Source organism: Lytechinus variegatus, chromosome 2, assembly GCF_018143015.1.
Source record: "Lytechinus variegatus isolate NC3 chromosome 2, Lvar_3.0, whole genome shotgun sequence".
Classification (NCBI taxonomy): Eukaryota; Metazoa; Echinodermata; class Echinoidea; order Temnopleuroida; family Toxopneustidae; genus Lytechinus; species Lytechinus variegatus.
Genome location: NC_054741.1, coordinates 82,774,006 through 82,787,953, shown reverse-complemented (window position 1 = coordinate 82,787,953; position 13,948 = coordinate 82,774,006). Strand labels below are relative to the sequence as shown.

Here is a 13,948-nt window from a genome sequence, read left to right as displayed (position 1 = left end):
GTAATTCCGAAACACGTATAAATTGCCTATACCTCGATGTTCGTTAATCCGAAAACGAAAAAGGGTTCGTTTATCCGAAAACGAAATAAGGTTCGTTGTTCCGAAGGTTCGTTAATCCGAAAACGAAATAAGGTTCGTTGTTCCGAAGGTTCGATAACACGAAACGAAATAAGGTTCGTTGTTCCGAAGGTTCGTTAATCCGAACACGAAATAAGGTTCTTATTCCGAAGGTTCGTTAATCCGAAAAATGAAAGCCGGGAAAGCAGAGGAAGGGCAATTGTGGTGGTGGTGGGGGGGGGGGAAGAAACACCGTTGCTGTTCAATTATTTTGAGGATGGGAAGGCGAGGGCGGCCGAACGATCCATTCGTTGGGTTCCACAACGTTGCGGAAAGCGTCTGTGACGCGGATGGTAAAATACGCCTGGACTTGTATCTTATTATTGATCGGTTATCGGCAATTTTGCACACGAACCGCAAATTTACAGTCCCAGTTGCACCCGTCATCGCTCGGGACCCCTTTCCTTGTAGTATGAAAGAAAACAACGCATATCCTTGCTCTGTTCAGTTCAGTTATCAATTGACTCAGGCAGATTGACCTGTGATAAGTTATTTCGCGTGTCTGACAGTGAGAATCATTATGAATTTTGAAAGACTTGCGATATTTCTCATTCTGCTTTCAGGGTTGATAATTTGCACGGTTTACATAACTGAAGATGATTATTATTTATCGGGAATTAAAACCCTCAGAGATAAAGTGAAACACAAGGTTAAAAACGACTCCATCACTATTCTAAACACAGAATGGCGTGCAACTGAAGCAGGTAAAGAAGACATTTTTACAATCTTTTCTCATTTCCGGTTCATATTGATGTTGTTGATATAGTATACGCTTACATTGTCGCATTGTCGTCCATGCTTATATTCTACCAACACCTTCTCCCTTTTCTGTGAAATTGGAGCTGTAATTCATTTTCTCTGTGTTAAAATGACAGCATATTCGGGTAATTGCTAAAACTTCTGAATCTAATTCTCAAGTTGATTATGAATAGAAGATTGGACTTTTCATTTCCACATCAAGATAAATCTTATATTAGATGTATCGCACTAAAAATAGGAATTTGCTTATGTAACTGCACTCAACATTATTTTGGCTGCCTGGTATTATGTGCTTTATAACTCTTGTAATTATTTATTCTTTCATCTTTCAATACATAAGTAGATGAACCTGGAACAAATTTGAGCATGGTTGACAACTGGCTTGTTTATATGCTGTACATCATAGATAATTATATAAGAAACAAGACTTTGCTTTTGGTCCTTTATTATGATTATGAGAAAGACGGATTAAAACGCACGGCAATGGGTACGCATACAATGTGAATAGATAGATTATACTTGAAATGACTCCTTAAACATAAAAAAGATGATTTTTATATACAGACAGAATGTCATATTTGAATGACCTGGTTGGTTATTACTTTTAGAATTATTGTTTTAATTCGTTTTAGCTAAATTCAATACCCAACAAGTATTAAAAAAATTCTGATCAATTTATACTGGGGGTACACTACTCTACAGCCAAGATCTTCAGAATCGCTCAATCCTGGTTCTGATGCATATTTAAAAAAAAAAATATTTTGTAGTACATCATCTGGTTGAAATAAACTAGGATTTTGTTTCAGCTAGACTTTGTGAAAAATCATATTCTGAATGATATGCATGCTTCTTCTTTATGATCAATGTGTATACATTAATCATCTGCATACTTTCTAAGACTGATGTTACCAAGGAATGCATACCTATTTCAGAACCTTTAATCAAATGGTTGTAGGGCGATTCCATAGTGTCGTACGGGACATTTTGACAACAATTACGAGTTTTCTATCCGAATGCTTGAGCAGTAAAATATTATTTTTTTGTCAATTGAAGTTCTTTGTTCGTTTGGACAGCAGGTTGAAAAATGTTGTGAAAATGGCTGATTTTTCTAGCATGAATTCGCCCTATATATGGTTACATTTACGTCTATGGTGACCTTTACAATGTTGAATTGTATTTACACTGTACCCTTCCCCAATTTATTCTGTTCAAATCTACCAAATATTTTGTTTTCAATTATCTTTTGTAACTGTCAAATTAGTGCATGTATAATGTTTGCGTTATGAGATAGGATAACAATAGTCAAAACTGACTAGTTTGGCATTTCAAAACAACAACAACAACAACAGGTGAGCATATAGATTTAGCCAAACAACAAATTGGTATTCAAATGAGGAATCTTAACCTAGAGATTGATGCATTGATTGAAAGCACAGTGGCTATCCTGACTATTGCATTTCATAATACACGTCTCTGATGTGTAAATTTGAACTTTGCGGTCACGATTGCATGCACTCATTGTGTTCTTGAGTATAATCATTGTACATAATATAATCCGGGAGCAATGACCTGTGAAAAATGAGTTCGGACAACCCACAACATAAAAAAGGTTTGATACCATACGTAGTTAGTATTATAGGTAGGTAGTAGTCTCAAATTTTTGTTTCACTTTTTTACTACCGTTGAATTTGAAGAGCAATGTAAAATAGAAAAAAAATCAGTAATTTTCAAAGGGAAAGTGAAATGTAACTTGCCATAATCTCATCTTGTTTATGTCATAAACGTCATTCATGTATCAAAATGTTGCTAAGTGACAGCTCTAACATTACAGCAACATTGAAATTGAGATATCGAACCTTTCAAAATAGGAATACACTGATGCAGGATTGATAACAATAGTTGAGTTTTTTTTATGATATTACGGATCATTTGCCAATATTTTTTATTTCTTCAGAATATGAAGCTACGTTAGTGTAAATAAAGAAAAGATTAGAAAAACATACAGGAAAGAAAAAATAAATACTACTTCAGCTTTGATTGAAGATTTAACCAATGAGAATTGGAATGACGTTTTGGAAGAAAATGATGCGACTGTTGCTTATAAATTGTTTATTGATAAATTTACTCATTACTATGATAAAAATATACCACTCTTTCAAAGCACGAAGCGTAAAAATGAAATCAGAAATCCATGGATTATACTCGAGGAATTTTACAGTCTATCAAAAAACGTAATAAACTTTATAAATCATTCATTTCTAATAGATCTGAACATAATTTTATCAAGTATAAAAAGTATCGCAATACACTCACCTGCGTAATTTGATCTTCGAAAAAAATATATTATTCAAAAGAAATAAAAAACGCAGAAGGGAATTTGAATGCAACTTGGAATGTCATAAACAAATTGATAAACAAAAGTAAACCCCATGATAAAATTGAAAAACTTGAAGTTGAAAATGAATTCTTTACTGAAACTCTTGAAATTGCTCAAGCGTTTAATCTTTTTTCAAGGGCATCGGTCCTGACCTGGCTTCAAAAATACAAAGTGATGGTAAGAATTTTACTGAGTAACTCTCCGAGCCCAACTCAAATACAATGTGTTTTTTCCCCAACAGATCAACATGAAAAACTTAAGATAGTTGAAGCCTTAGCATCTAAAAACTCTAACATGTCTAAAGGATATGACGGAATCAGCACAAAACTTTTAAAGCATATAACATATAGCATTGTCTTTCCACTAGAACATATCTTTAATCTATCTCTCTCTACTGGCTGTTGTCCCAATTTATGAAAAATAGCATAGTAGTCCCGGCTTACAAAAAAGATGACCCGACTAATAAAGTGTAAAGTTACAAATTGTCGTCCTATATTACTTTTACCATGTTTGTCAAAAATATTGGAAAAAAATTGTGTACAAACGATTGGATTCTTTTTTTTTGTCAATAAATAAAATTCTTACTCCCGCCCAATTCGGCTTTAGAAAAAAATTTCAACCGATTTTGCAATAACTAAATTACTTGATAATGTTGTTAACTCTCTTTCAAAAGAAGTCATATAATCGCTTTATTTATGGACCTAAGTAAAGCCTTCGACACAATTGACCATAAAATTTTATACATAGATTATACAATTACGGAATGCGTGGAGTTGCCTGGTCATGTATTAAAAGTTATCTTTCAAATCGACAACAATTCGTCTCTATTAATGATATTAGATCTCCGTTGTTCTTTCTTAATTGTGGAGTGCCACAAGGTTCGATTTTGGGACCACTTCTGTTTTTAATATATATCAATGATATAGTAAATTCTTCCCAAATTCTTTATTTTATATGCTGACGACAACAACATCTTATTATCTCACAGAAATTTAGATGAATTGATTAATAGAATGAATTTGGAATTAAAAAAGGTTTCGTCCTGGTTTAAATGTAACAAGTTATCGTTAAACATTTGTTCATTTTCAAACTACTCATAAGAATGACGATATTCCCCAAGGCATTGTAATTGATAATGAGCCCATAGATAAAAAAGAATGAGTGAAACTTCTTAGTATTACAATAGACAAACATTTATCATTGAACCAACACTTAAGCAATATATCCTCATCAATGTCTAACGGAAATGGAATATTATACAAATTAAAGTATTTTTTGCCAGCGCATTCCCTTTTGGTGATGTACAATGCATTGGTACTACCATATATTAATTATTGTAACATTATTCGGGGAAACTGTAGTATAACTAAACTTGAACATTAACTTTTATTACAAAAGAAAGCTGTTAGGATCTGCACAAAATCAACATATCTTTCACACACTGATCCACTTTTTATCGTCTAAAAACGTATAAGATATATGATATAAATAATATACAAATAACTATTTTTATGTATAACTATCATTACAAACTACTTCCTCCTGTGTTTACCGATTCATTTTCATATAATAGCAACTTACATTCATATCCAACACGGACCTCACTTAGACATCATGGGCCTGACATATGGAATACATTGGCAGATTCACTCAAGCAGTTAAGATTCATTTCTTCCTTTAAAAGAGGTATTAAAACATTATTATTGAATAAATTTTCACAGAGTTAATTTGAAAATTGCTCTTTCTCTTTATCTAATAAAACACAAGAAAAATAAAACAAACATTTTGAGGACCAAGCGCCCCCGTCATTTTGCACCTGCACCCTTACGTTAAGATATGCTTGATGGATAATTATTGTTTTATGGGGTTACCACACAGTCAAGCTTAGCTTAAAGTAGCAACCCCTGAAACCTTCTAACAATCGATATATATTAATAGAAAATGCAATTATGTTCAATGTTTTGCTTGTCAGTTATACATGTACGAATATTATGATTGTATTTTCTGTGTTAATGTGTTTATGAAAAATGTTGCAGACACCAATAAATGAAATGAAAATTAAATAATTCCTTGTGAAAGTGGGATAGCAACTTAGGATGCAATTTGTGTATTTCTACCAAGTAGAGCGAGCGAAGCGAGCTAGAAAAAATACTTACTTGACTGCATGATTATAAAATGATATTGAAATAAGAACCAGCATCAACAACAACACAAAACAATAACAAAAACAACAACAACAACAATAATGATAATGATGATATAGATAATGATAATGATGATAAATATTGCTTTTTATCCTATAAAGAATATCACTACATTAATTCCCCACCTTGAAACCTGGGGGTGGAAGACGATTGTATATCCATCTCTTCGCTGTCTACACTCAAGGCTCTCTTATACGCCCGGGGGGGGGGGGGGGCACTTACATTGACGAGTGGATACCATGCGCGACCAAAAAAACACGTAAAAAGGATGTCTTTTTCACGATAGGGCACGTTACGTACGTAACGTGATAAGGGTGTCAAAAACACAAAAATAATGAAAAAAGGGTATCTATTTCGCTAGGAAAATTACGTGTTTAGGGTCGAATTTGCGGGGATGATAAAACAAAATTAAAACGTTTTATAAAGGATGTCCTTTTTGCCCCAACACTTCGTGTTTAGAGTCTGATTTGCGCGAGGTGTAGAAGGTGGGGTCGTTCTAAACCAGTAAGGTAAAGCCGACGACCGAAGGACCCGTAACAATAAAACATTCCTGTACTTGTTTAGGGGTTCATTTCAGGAAATATTTGCCAAGATAATCGTTTTGTTTCCAATACTTGTTAAGGGTAGGGTTTGACACCCCAATACTTGTTAAGGGGTGCATTTTCAGAATATGGAAATTACGTGTTTAGGGTGCTTTTCGAGACCCCATGGTCGCGCATGGTATCCACTCGTGAATGGAAGTGGCCCCCCCATAAGCCCGGTGAATCTTGTACCCCAAATCTACTTAAACAACAGCTTTTAACATCTTTAAGGCACAAAATTATGAAGGGTCAAATTCAAATATGCCGGGTTTTTTTTCTTCGTTAAACTATACAGGCCTTGTTTCCTGCAATGATACCAAACTAATGCCAGATGGAACATTCCCACTGACAGCTTTAGCAAGTTATCCAGGTTCTGGTAATACATGGATGAGACATCTTATAGAGACATCAACCGGATACGCTACGGGACATGTGGCACCAAGCTACATACTCGTCAATGCAGGTACACCCGTCCCTCTACCCACCCTATTTTCCCTGACTCGATTTTGTTTTCTCTCTCTCTCTTCCAAGTTAGATTTCTTTTACTTGCTTTATTTTCTGTCATACCATGGTTACCATGGTTCCAGATACCAGCCAACCGTATCCTACCTCCGCACCGATCGAACGGCCGCGAAATTATTTTTCCGCTGTAGTTTCGAATTCCAATATTCACGACTTGCATCTTCGAATTAAGAGTACACATGCATCCTCAAATGACCGGTAGCCTTACATAAACTTTGTTACAACCGATAATCCCGACTTTTCGCTGGAGAACGCCAACGCAGTTGACTTTGGAAGAGACGGGGCCCGTCGTAAAAGACTGTCCTGTAATGCAAGTTGCGTGACATGAGGTTTTTTTTTGCGTTTCTCATCTGCAACGGAAACATTCAATCTGCGTTTCGTGTGCAAAGTTCTGGTTGCTACTATGGTAACAGCGAGATATTCGATTTAGGACGAGTTTCCAGAGCCACATTTGGTTCCTCCCAGAGCTCGAGAGGCCGCCCGGGGGCGAAATTATTTTTCCCACCGCAGTTGTGGAAGCCAATATGAATATTCATGACTTGCGTCTTCGGAATAATAGTACGCATGCGCGTATATTTATAGTCGGTGGTTGATCGTTAACGTTAGCGTTCACGTTGCCACAAATGAACCAGTACCCTCAAATTATACCCTAGACCTTATAGGCTAAGATCTATATCTAGATCCAATTTTTAAACACTTATCAAACTGCCATTAATGACAAGACAAAATTCTAGACTAGGGCTAGCCTAGGCTAGGGATAGCTTAGGCAAGCGCATTAACTTTATCTCAAATCTGGACCTGATAATGCCTAATGCCCACTAATGCAATGGTTAACTTCGAACTGGTTAATTCCGAACTTTACGTTTTATTATATTAGAATAAGACCCTTATAGTAGCCTTTAATAGGTCTAGTCCGTATATGGATTTAGTCCTAGATCTAAATATCTTATTTATCTTAGATCTAGGATAGTCAAGGAACCCTATATTTAACGCACTGCTCTGCATTATACTAATATTGTAATCGCAGAGTAAACTGTCGATCTTGATCCCCGTCTTGATCAACAAAATATTATAGATCGATCTGCATTTTCTTTACCAATTGTTAAGTTTTCAATTCCCGTGCCCCTAATCGGCAATTATGCTACTAGAATTTAGATCTAGTCCTATATACGGACTATATAGACCTTATAAACCAAGGCGGCCAAACTCATTGGTCTAACGTTTACAAGTAAGCGTGAAGTTCGGAATTAACCAATTCTTAGTTAATCATGGCATTAGTCAGCCGCTGGCATTATATAGACAGGTCCATATTTGAGATAAATATGCGCGCTTGCCTGGGCTAGCCATACCCTATAGCCTAGCATTTTTCCCTGTCATTAATGACAAGTTGATAAGTTTTTAAGAATTGGATTTACTTATAAGCCTAGCTAAGCCAGGCCAATATAAGGGTACCGGCAATTTGAAGGTGCTGATTCATTCATGGTCCACGCGCATGTGTACTCTTATCATGCTTATTCAGAAGACGCAAGTCATGAATATTCATATTGGCTTCCACAACTGCGGTGGGAAAAATAATTTCGCCCGCAGGGACTCCATGAAATATCTAACCAATCAGAGCACACTTCCGGTTTCGTCACTACTATGAAGCTGCCGAGTTGATGCCCTCCACGTTCGTTGGTGACAATCCTAGCAGTGCCACATCTCGGAGAGAAATGACAACATTTATGACCAAAGTTATGACAGTGTTCCAGAATACCACCCCAGGTGTTCTCGAGACTCTGCTGTAGGATTAATTTTAAAAGTAGAAAACAGTGTATAATATTTGTGGTTAAACAAATTTATTCTAAATTTGTATTTATAAACTAGACTAAAAATGCATAGTGCAATGAACATAGGTCAACATGATACGAAGAGATCGATATAAAAAACCGGAGCAGTAATGCTCTGCCTAAATGACATAGGCCCAACCTCGATAGTATTTCCTGATGATGTTGTATTCTGATTGCTATAAATCCAGCGAATTATTTGATTTAATCAGGAAATTTTCTCTTGGCCTATTGTTGATATGTTTTATATTACAATGCTTCATTAATTTAGTATGCTATTGTTTTCATTTCAACTTATCCTGTAATGTATTTTTTAAAACGTCTTATTCAAAATGAAAATTATTTTCCTTATTGGCAAAATAATTAAATTGGATTGAATTTTAATGCCAACCTTGTTTCTCAAAATCAATTTTAGTGTAGGCATAAGCACAGTTCATTGAGACTATAATAATTAATGTGAACCATATTGCACTCTGTATTTTCCCCAATGCTATTTACGACAGGTTTTATAGGTGAAAGGGTTCCAACCTTCTCTGGGAGAACTTTGACAATCAAGTCACATTACTTTCATCCTAAAATGGATAGTGCTATTTTGATTGTACGTAATCCATACCGAGCAATGGTGGCCGATTTTAACAGACAGAAATCGAATAAGACTGGATTTGCAAAGGACGGCGTGTTCAAAACAGAAGGTAAATGTATAGTTTCTTTGGTTTTCTACCTATTTTTAAGGAACTTGGGAGGACGGATCTTTTTACTTCGGTTTATCTTTTTGTGCTGGTGTAGCAGCAGATCTGGTTCCACCGGTGGATACTCCGCCAGCAGGTATCGTTCTAAACGGCAGATATCGTTCTTTACTCGGAACCATATCTGCCGGGCGCAAAATACATAAGCAAAGTTGCATGTCTCTAAGCGCTTTTTACAAAAGGAGTGGAGATGACGAGGAGAGCACCGGGTACTTACATTAATTGTTTACAAAATGGTGAATAAATGTGTTTTCAAGCTATTTCTAAACTTTTCGTATGGTTGTATATTTCTAAGATATTCTGGCAGATTGTTCCATAAAATAGCAGCTGCATGTGAAAATGTTCTTTCCCCATATGACTTTGTCACAGTATTTGGGACCTGAACTAATGACTTTTTACTTGAACGAAGCATTCTGTCAGGTTTATATGGTGTTAACTTCCTATGATTTATTTTCCTATTAAAAATGGTAGGTCCTATATAATTTTGAAGGAAATGGTTACCGTATGCATGCAGATCGAGAAACGATAGCCAATAACGATATCTGCCAAAGAGAAATCGATTCTGAATAATATATCACGTCAGATTTACTTTTCACATTTTTAAACAAATCTTTGTTCGCTGTCGACTTTTTAATTAGAAATAACAATTTTGTCCAATCCGCCATATTTTGCCCCATAAAAAGTTAACTTATTTTCATGTAATTTATTTACCATGGATATTTCGATCATAATAAAAGCAACATTATGTTTTTCATCTGCATTTGAAACTTATGGCTAATAGTAAAATTGAGAAGGCTCTCATTACACGTCAAGGTAAAACTATTACTTTCTTGGGTTATTTCCAATTCGATTAATGCCAATTCATCCAATCGCCAACTCGTCTTCTATCATTTGGTTTACCATTAGTTCGTCCACTCACCATGTGGTCTACTTTCACTTAGTCTAATGCCATTCCGTCTAATAACCAGTTGGTACAATAGCCATACAAGTGGACTAAGTGTTAAATTGTGCCAAATGAATGAAAATAAAATGGAAAATAGATTAGACGAAGTGATGATTGGACCAAATGGTTAATGGACCAAATTGTTGTTAGACGAAATGTTGATGGACGGAATGGCAATAGGCTAAATGAAAGTAGATCATTTGGTGATTGAACGAGTTGTCAGTAGACGAAATGGCAATGTACCCTTTCTTGTGTATCTTTATTAGCCAATCCTCTGTCTGAAGATATTTAATCAATATTATTCACTTCTTTCTGCAGGATGGAGTAATTTTGTCAAGAATCAAGCCCCAAAATGGTTTAAGCTCTACGAGAAATACATCTCAGAATGCAACCACTTGGGCCACACCTGCAAGTCGATGTTAATCGTGTACTATGAACAACTCCAACTACACCTTAAGGATGAACTGCGACGAATATTGAATTATCTTAACGTCACGATTGATGAACAAAGACTTGCATGTACAGTAAGAAATTCAGAGGGACAATTTCACAGACCAAAGTTGAATAAAACACTGGATCCATTTTCACAGGTAGATAGGAGTCCCGTGGAGGAATCTTTGAAAAAATATCTTGATTTGATTGAACAGGAGGGCTTGGAGAAACCACCATTAGAACTAAGCTCATTTCCTAATGATATTTAATATTGTAGAACCAAGGCAGTTCATATTTTCTTCCACCAGGGTACATAGTCTTAACATCGACAAGCAGTGGCCATGACCAAGCCCGCGTAGCTAGGATTATTATTATTATTATTTTTTTTTTTTTTGGGGGGGGGGTCGGTAAGTGAACGTGAAGTGTGCCAACAAAGGGAGGTAGGAGTTTGCCTCCTCCCGCGCGAATATTCAATGTCTCATCAGATTCAAACCAAAAGAAGAAATCGACTTTGTGTGATTGAAAAAAAAGCCCAACAACTTATGATTGCCTCAAAATGGGTTTTGGGAATTTGAAATAGTTCCTCATTCTACGCAAAGAGCGGAAGCTAAAACGTTTCATAAAAAAATGTAGAAGAGAAAAGGGCATTCATTCAGTGGTATAACATTGTATAATATGCCTATCTTGGTCAGATGATAGCAAAACATTGATGATTGTATAAGGAGCAAAGAAACTGATTAAGAAAGATTGTTATTTCGACCAGTGAAACTTGGTATCGTTAATTTACAAGATGATATGAAATGTGACACTTCATTAATGTCACAGTCACACGCCCATGTTACGGACCTGCGGATGCATGCGTATACTTTGGATAATGAAAAATCGTTATTTTTAAAATGGTAGAAATTAGCAATTTGAACATATTACTCGTTAGACAATAAAACATACATAGTGAAAGGTCGATTGGATGTCCATAAGCGTGTATAGCGACTGAGCAAGGTATATATGTTTTTCTTTCTTTTTTTTTACCAATCAGCCATAATATGTGAACCAACATTACATTATAACATACAATCCGCAATATTTGCATGATTTAACGGTGAAATACCTGGTGCCAGTTGCATAAAAGTTACTATCATGGTAACCCTGTCATCCAATGGTAACTTGCATGGTATCCTTAATTCTGATTGGCTGTAGATCATCGTTGCCACGGTGCTTACTATGGATGGCAAAGTTAACATAATAGTAGTATTCATGCAATCGGGTCCAGGGATAAAGTAATTTGTAATAGCAATGGGGTTTAACATAAATGACTGATCAATGCTGTCATATCAGTGATAGATATTCGTTTTACTAACGTCATGACCATGCCTGGCGATGTTGTGGTGCGGGGGGGGGGGGGGGGGTGAGGGCTCACCCATGATAGGCTACTTCGCGAAATCTAAGGGACCCCCCAAGTCGGGATTTTCGCCCATGGTTTGACATATTGAAACAACAGTTTCGACATTCGCGACCCAAAATAGAATCTAAAAACAAAATGGATAACACAGAGATAGATGCTGCTTATAACTCATCGGTTTCGTTAGTTTTTTTCTATACATACATGTATTATATCACTATAGGCTGATTCCTCCATTGCACTCATCATTAAAAAAATTATGAAATAAATCTGATTTCAATATCAGTTGTAGGTATATTGTCGAGGCACATTTTGATTGATTAGATTCGTGTACCGGCACTCTAAAAATTAGTTGTTAAATCAACATTTGAAAGGTTGTAGGAGTGACAAACTTTTCCAAATGTTATATCCAACCTTGTATAAACTGAATCAAACATTTCAAGTGTTGGCTCGAACCATTTAAAGCGCCAAATCCAGCATTTAGTAATGCTGTCACCCTCCAACCCACTAGCGGATCCAGGGGCCTGTTGCATAACAATTTTTACCTGAAAACTATAAGGTTAGTCTGATTTCTGCCATTGACTTTAACAGAGGGCAAAATGTTGTCATAGTCCGGGGGCTGGGAGTGTTTATCATGCTGGCATGAAGGCAGTGATTAAGGAAAAGTGTTGCTGCCGGGCCATATCCTGTACGGAAGTCCCTGATGGCCCCAAATAGGGGCCCAAAAAATTGGCTTATTCAGCTGAAAAGGTACATGGTTAATTCTTTTTGCAATGGACCGAGTATACATTGAGATTTTAAAAAATACCAATGCCAGCAACTTTATCCTGTACGGGGGCCCAGACAGTAGGCCCAAAGGCCCCCCCCCGAAAATGGGTTTATTCAGCTGAAAAGGTACATGGCTAATTATTTTTGCAATGGACCGAGTATACATCGGGATTTCCCAAAATACCCATGCCAGCAACTATATCCTGTACGGGGGCCCAGACAGTAGCCCCAAAGTGCCCATATATCCTGTATATGTCCCACAACTAATTTATAAAGCTAAAAATGTATATGGATAATTCCTTTTGAAATGGAGGCAGTATATATTGGGATTTTCAAAAATACCCATGCCAGCAACTTTATCCTGTTCGGGGGCCCAGACAGTAGCCCCAAAGTGCCCATATATGTCCCACAACTAATTTATTCAGCTGAAAATCAACACGTATAATTCCTTTTGAAATGGAAGCAGTATACGATGCGATTTGAAAAGAAAAACTCATGCCAGCAACTTCATCCTTTACAGGGCCCAGAGAGTAGGCCCGAAGGGCCCCCGAAAATAGGGTTGTTCAGCTGAAAAGGTGCTTTTTTTAATATATATTAATGATTTGACTTCTGTAACACCTTTATTATCATATGTATTATTTGCAGATGACACCAACATTTTTTGTTCACATAATAGCTTAGAAACTTTAGTAGATATAATTAACCGTGAGTTACCAAAACTATCTTTGTGGTTTAAGTGTAATAAGCTTTCACTCAATATAGACAAAACAAACTTTATATATATATAACCCCCGAAAATAGGGTTGTTCAGCTGAAAAGCTGCTCTTTTTAATATATATTAATGATTTGACTTCTGTAACACCTTTATTATCATATGTATTATTTGCAGATGACACCAACATTTTTTGTTCACATAATAGCTTAGAAACTTTAGTAGATATAATTAACCGTGAGTTACCAAAACTATCTTTGTGGTTTAAGTGTAATAAGCTTTCACTCAATATAGACAAAACAAACTTTATATATTTCAAGCATACACACTTACATGGTAACGAATTTCCTTATAATATAAACATAGACAATATTCCTCTCAAAAGGAAAAGAGAAACAAAGTTTTTAGGTGTCACAATAGATGAAAATTTAAATTGGAATGAACATGTACGTTGTATAACTACTAGTATTTCTAGAAACGTTGGTATACTTTACAAAATGAAGAATATAATTCCACATACAACTCTTGTCATACTATACAATTCATTAATATTGCCTTATAT

General features: G+C 35.9%; 1 protein-coding gene across 1 annotated transcript; it reads left to right on the top strand.

Moving 5' to 3' along the window:
• The first annotated feature begins 565 nt into the window (after positions 1–565).
• On the top strand, positions 566–10,800 carry LOC121409656 (WSC domain-containing protein 1-like). The gene is made up of 4 exons (XM_041601566.1): positions 566–821; positions 6,334–6,501; positions 8,890–9,078; positions 10,394–10,800. The coding sequence occupies exons 1-4, from the start codon at positions 638–640 to the stop codon at positions 10,774–10,776; spliced, it is 924 nt and encodes a 307-aa protein (XP_041457500.1). The 5' UTR covers positions 566–637; the 3' UTR covers positions 10,777–10,800.
• Positions 10,801–13,948: the final 3,148 nt, after the last annotated feature.

Coding starts and splice junctions, on each gene's coding strand:
- LOC121409656 (XM_041601566.1), top strand. CDS start 638: ATGAATTTTGAAAGACTTGCGATATTTCTCATTCTGCTTTCAGGGTTG. Junction 822..6,333: donor ATGGCGTGCAACTGAAGCAG/GTAAAGAAGACA, acceptor TAAACTATACAG/GCCTTGTTTCCTGCAATGAT. Junction 6,502..8,889: donor CTACATACTCGTCAATGCAG/GTACACCCGTCC, acceptor TATTTACGACAG/GTTTTATAGGTGAAAGGGTT.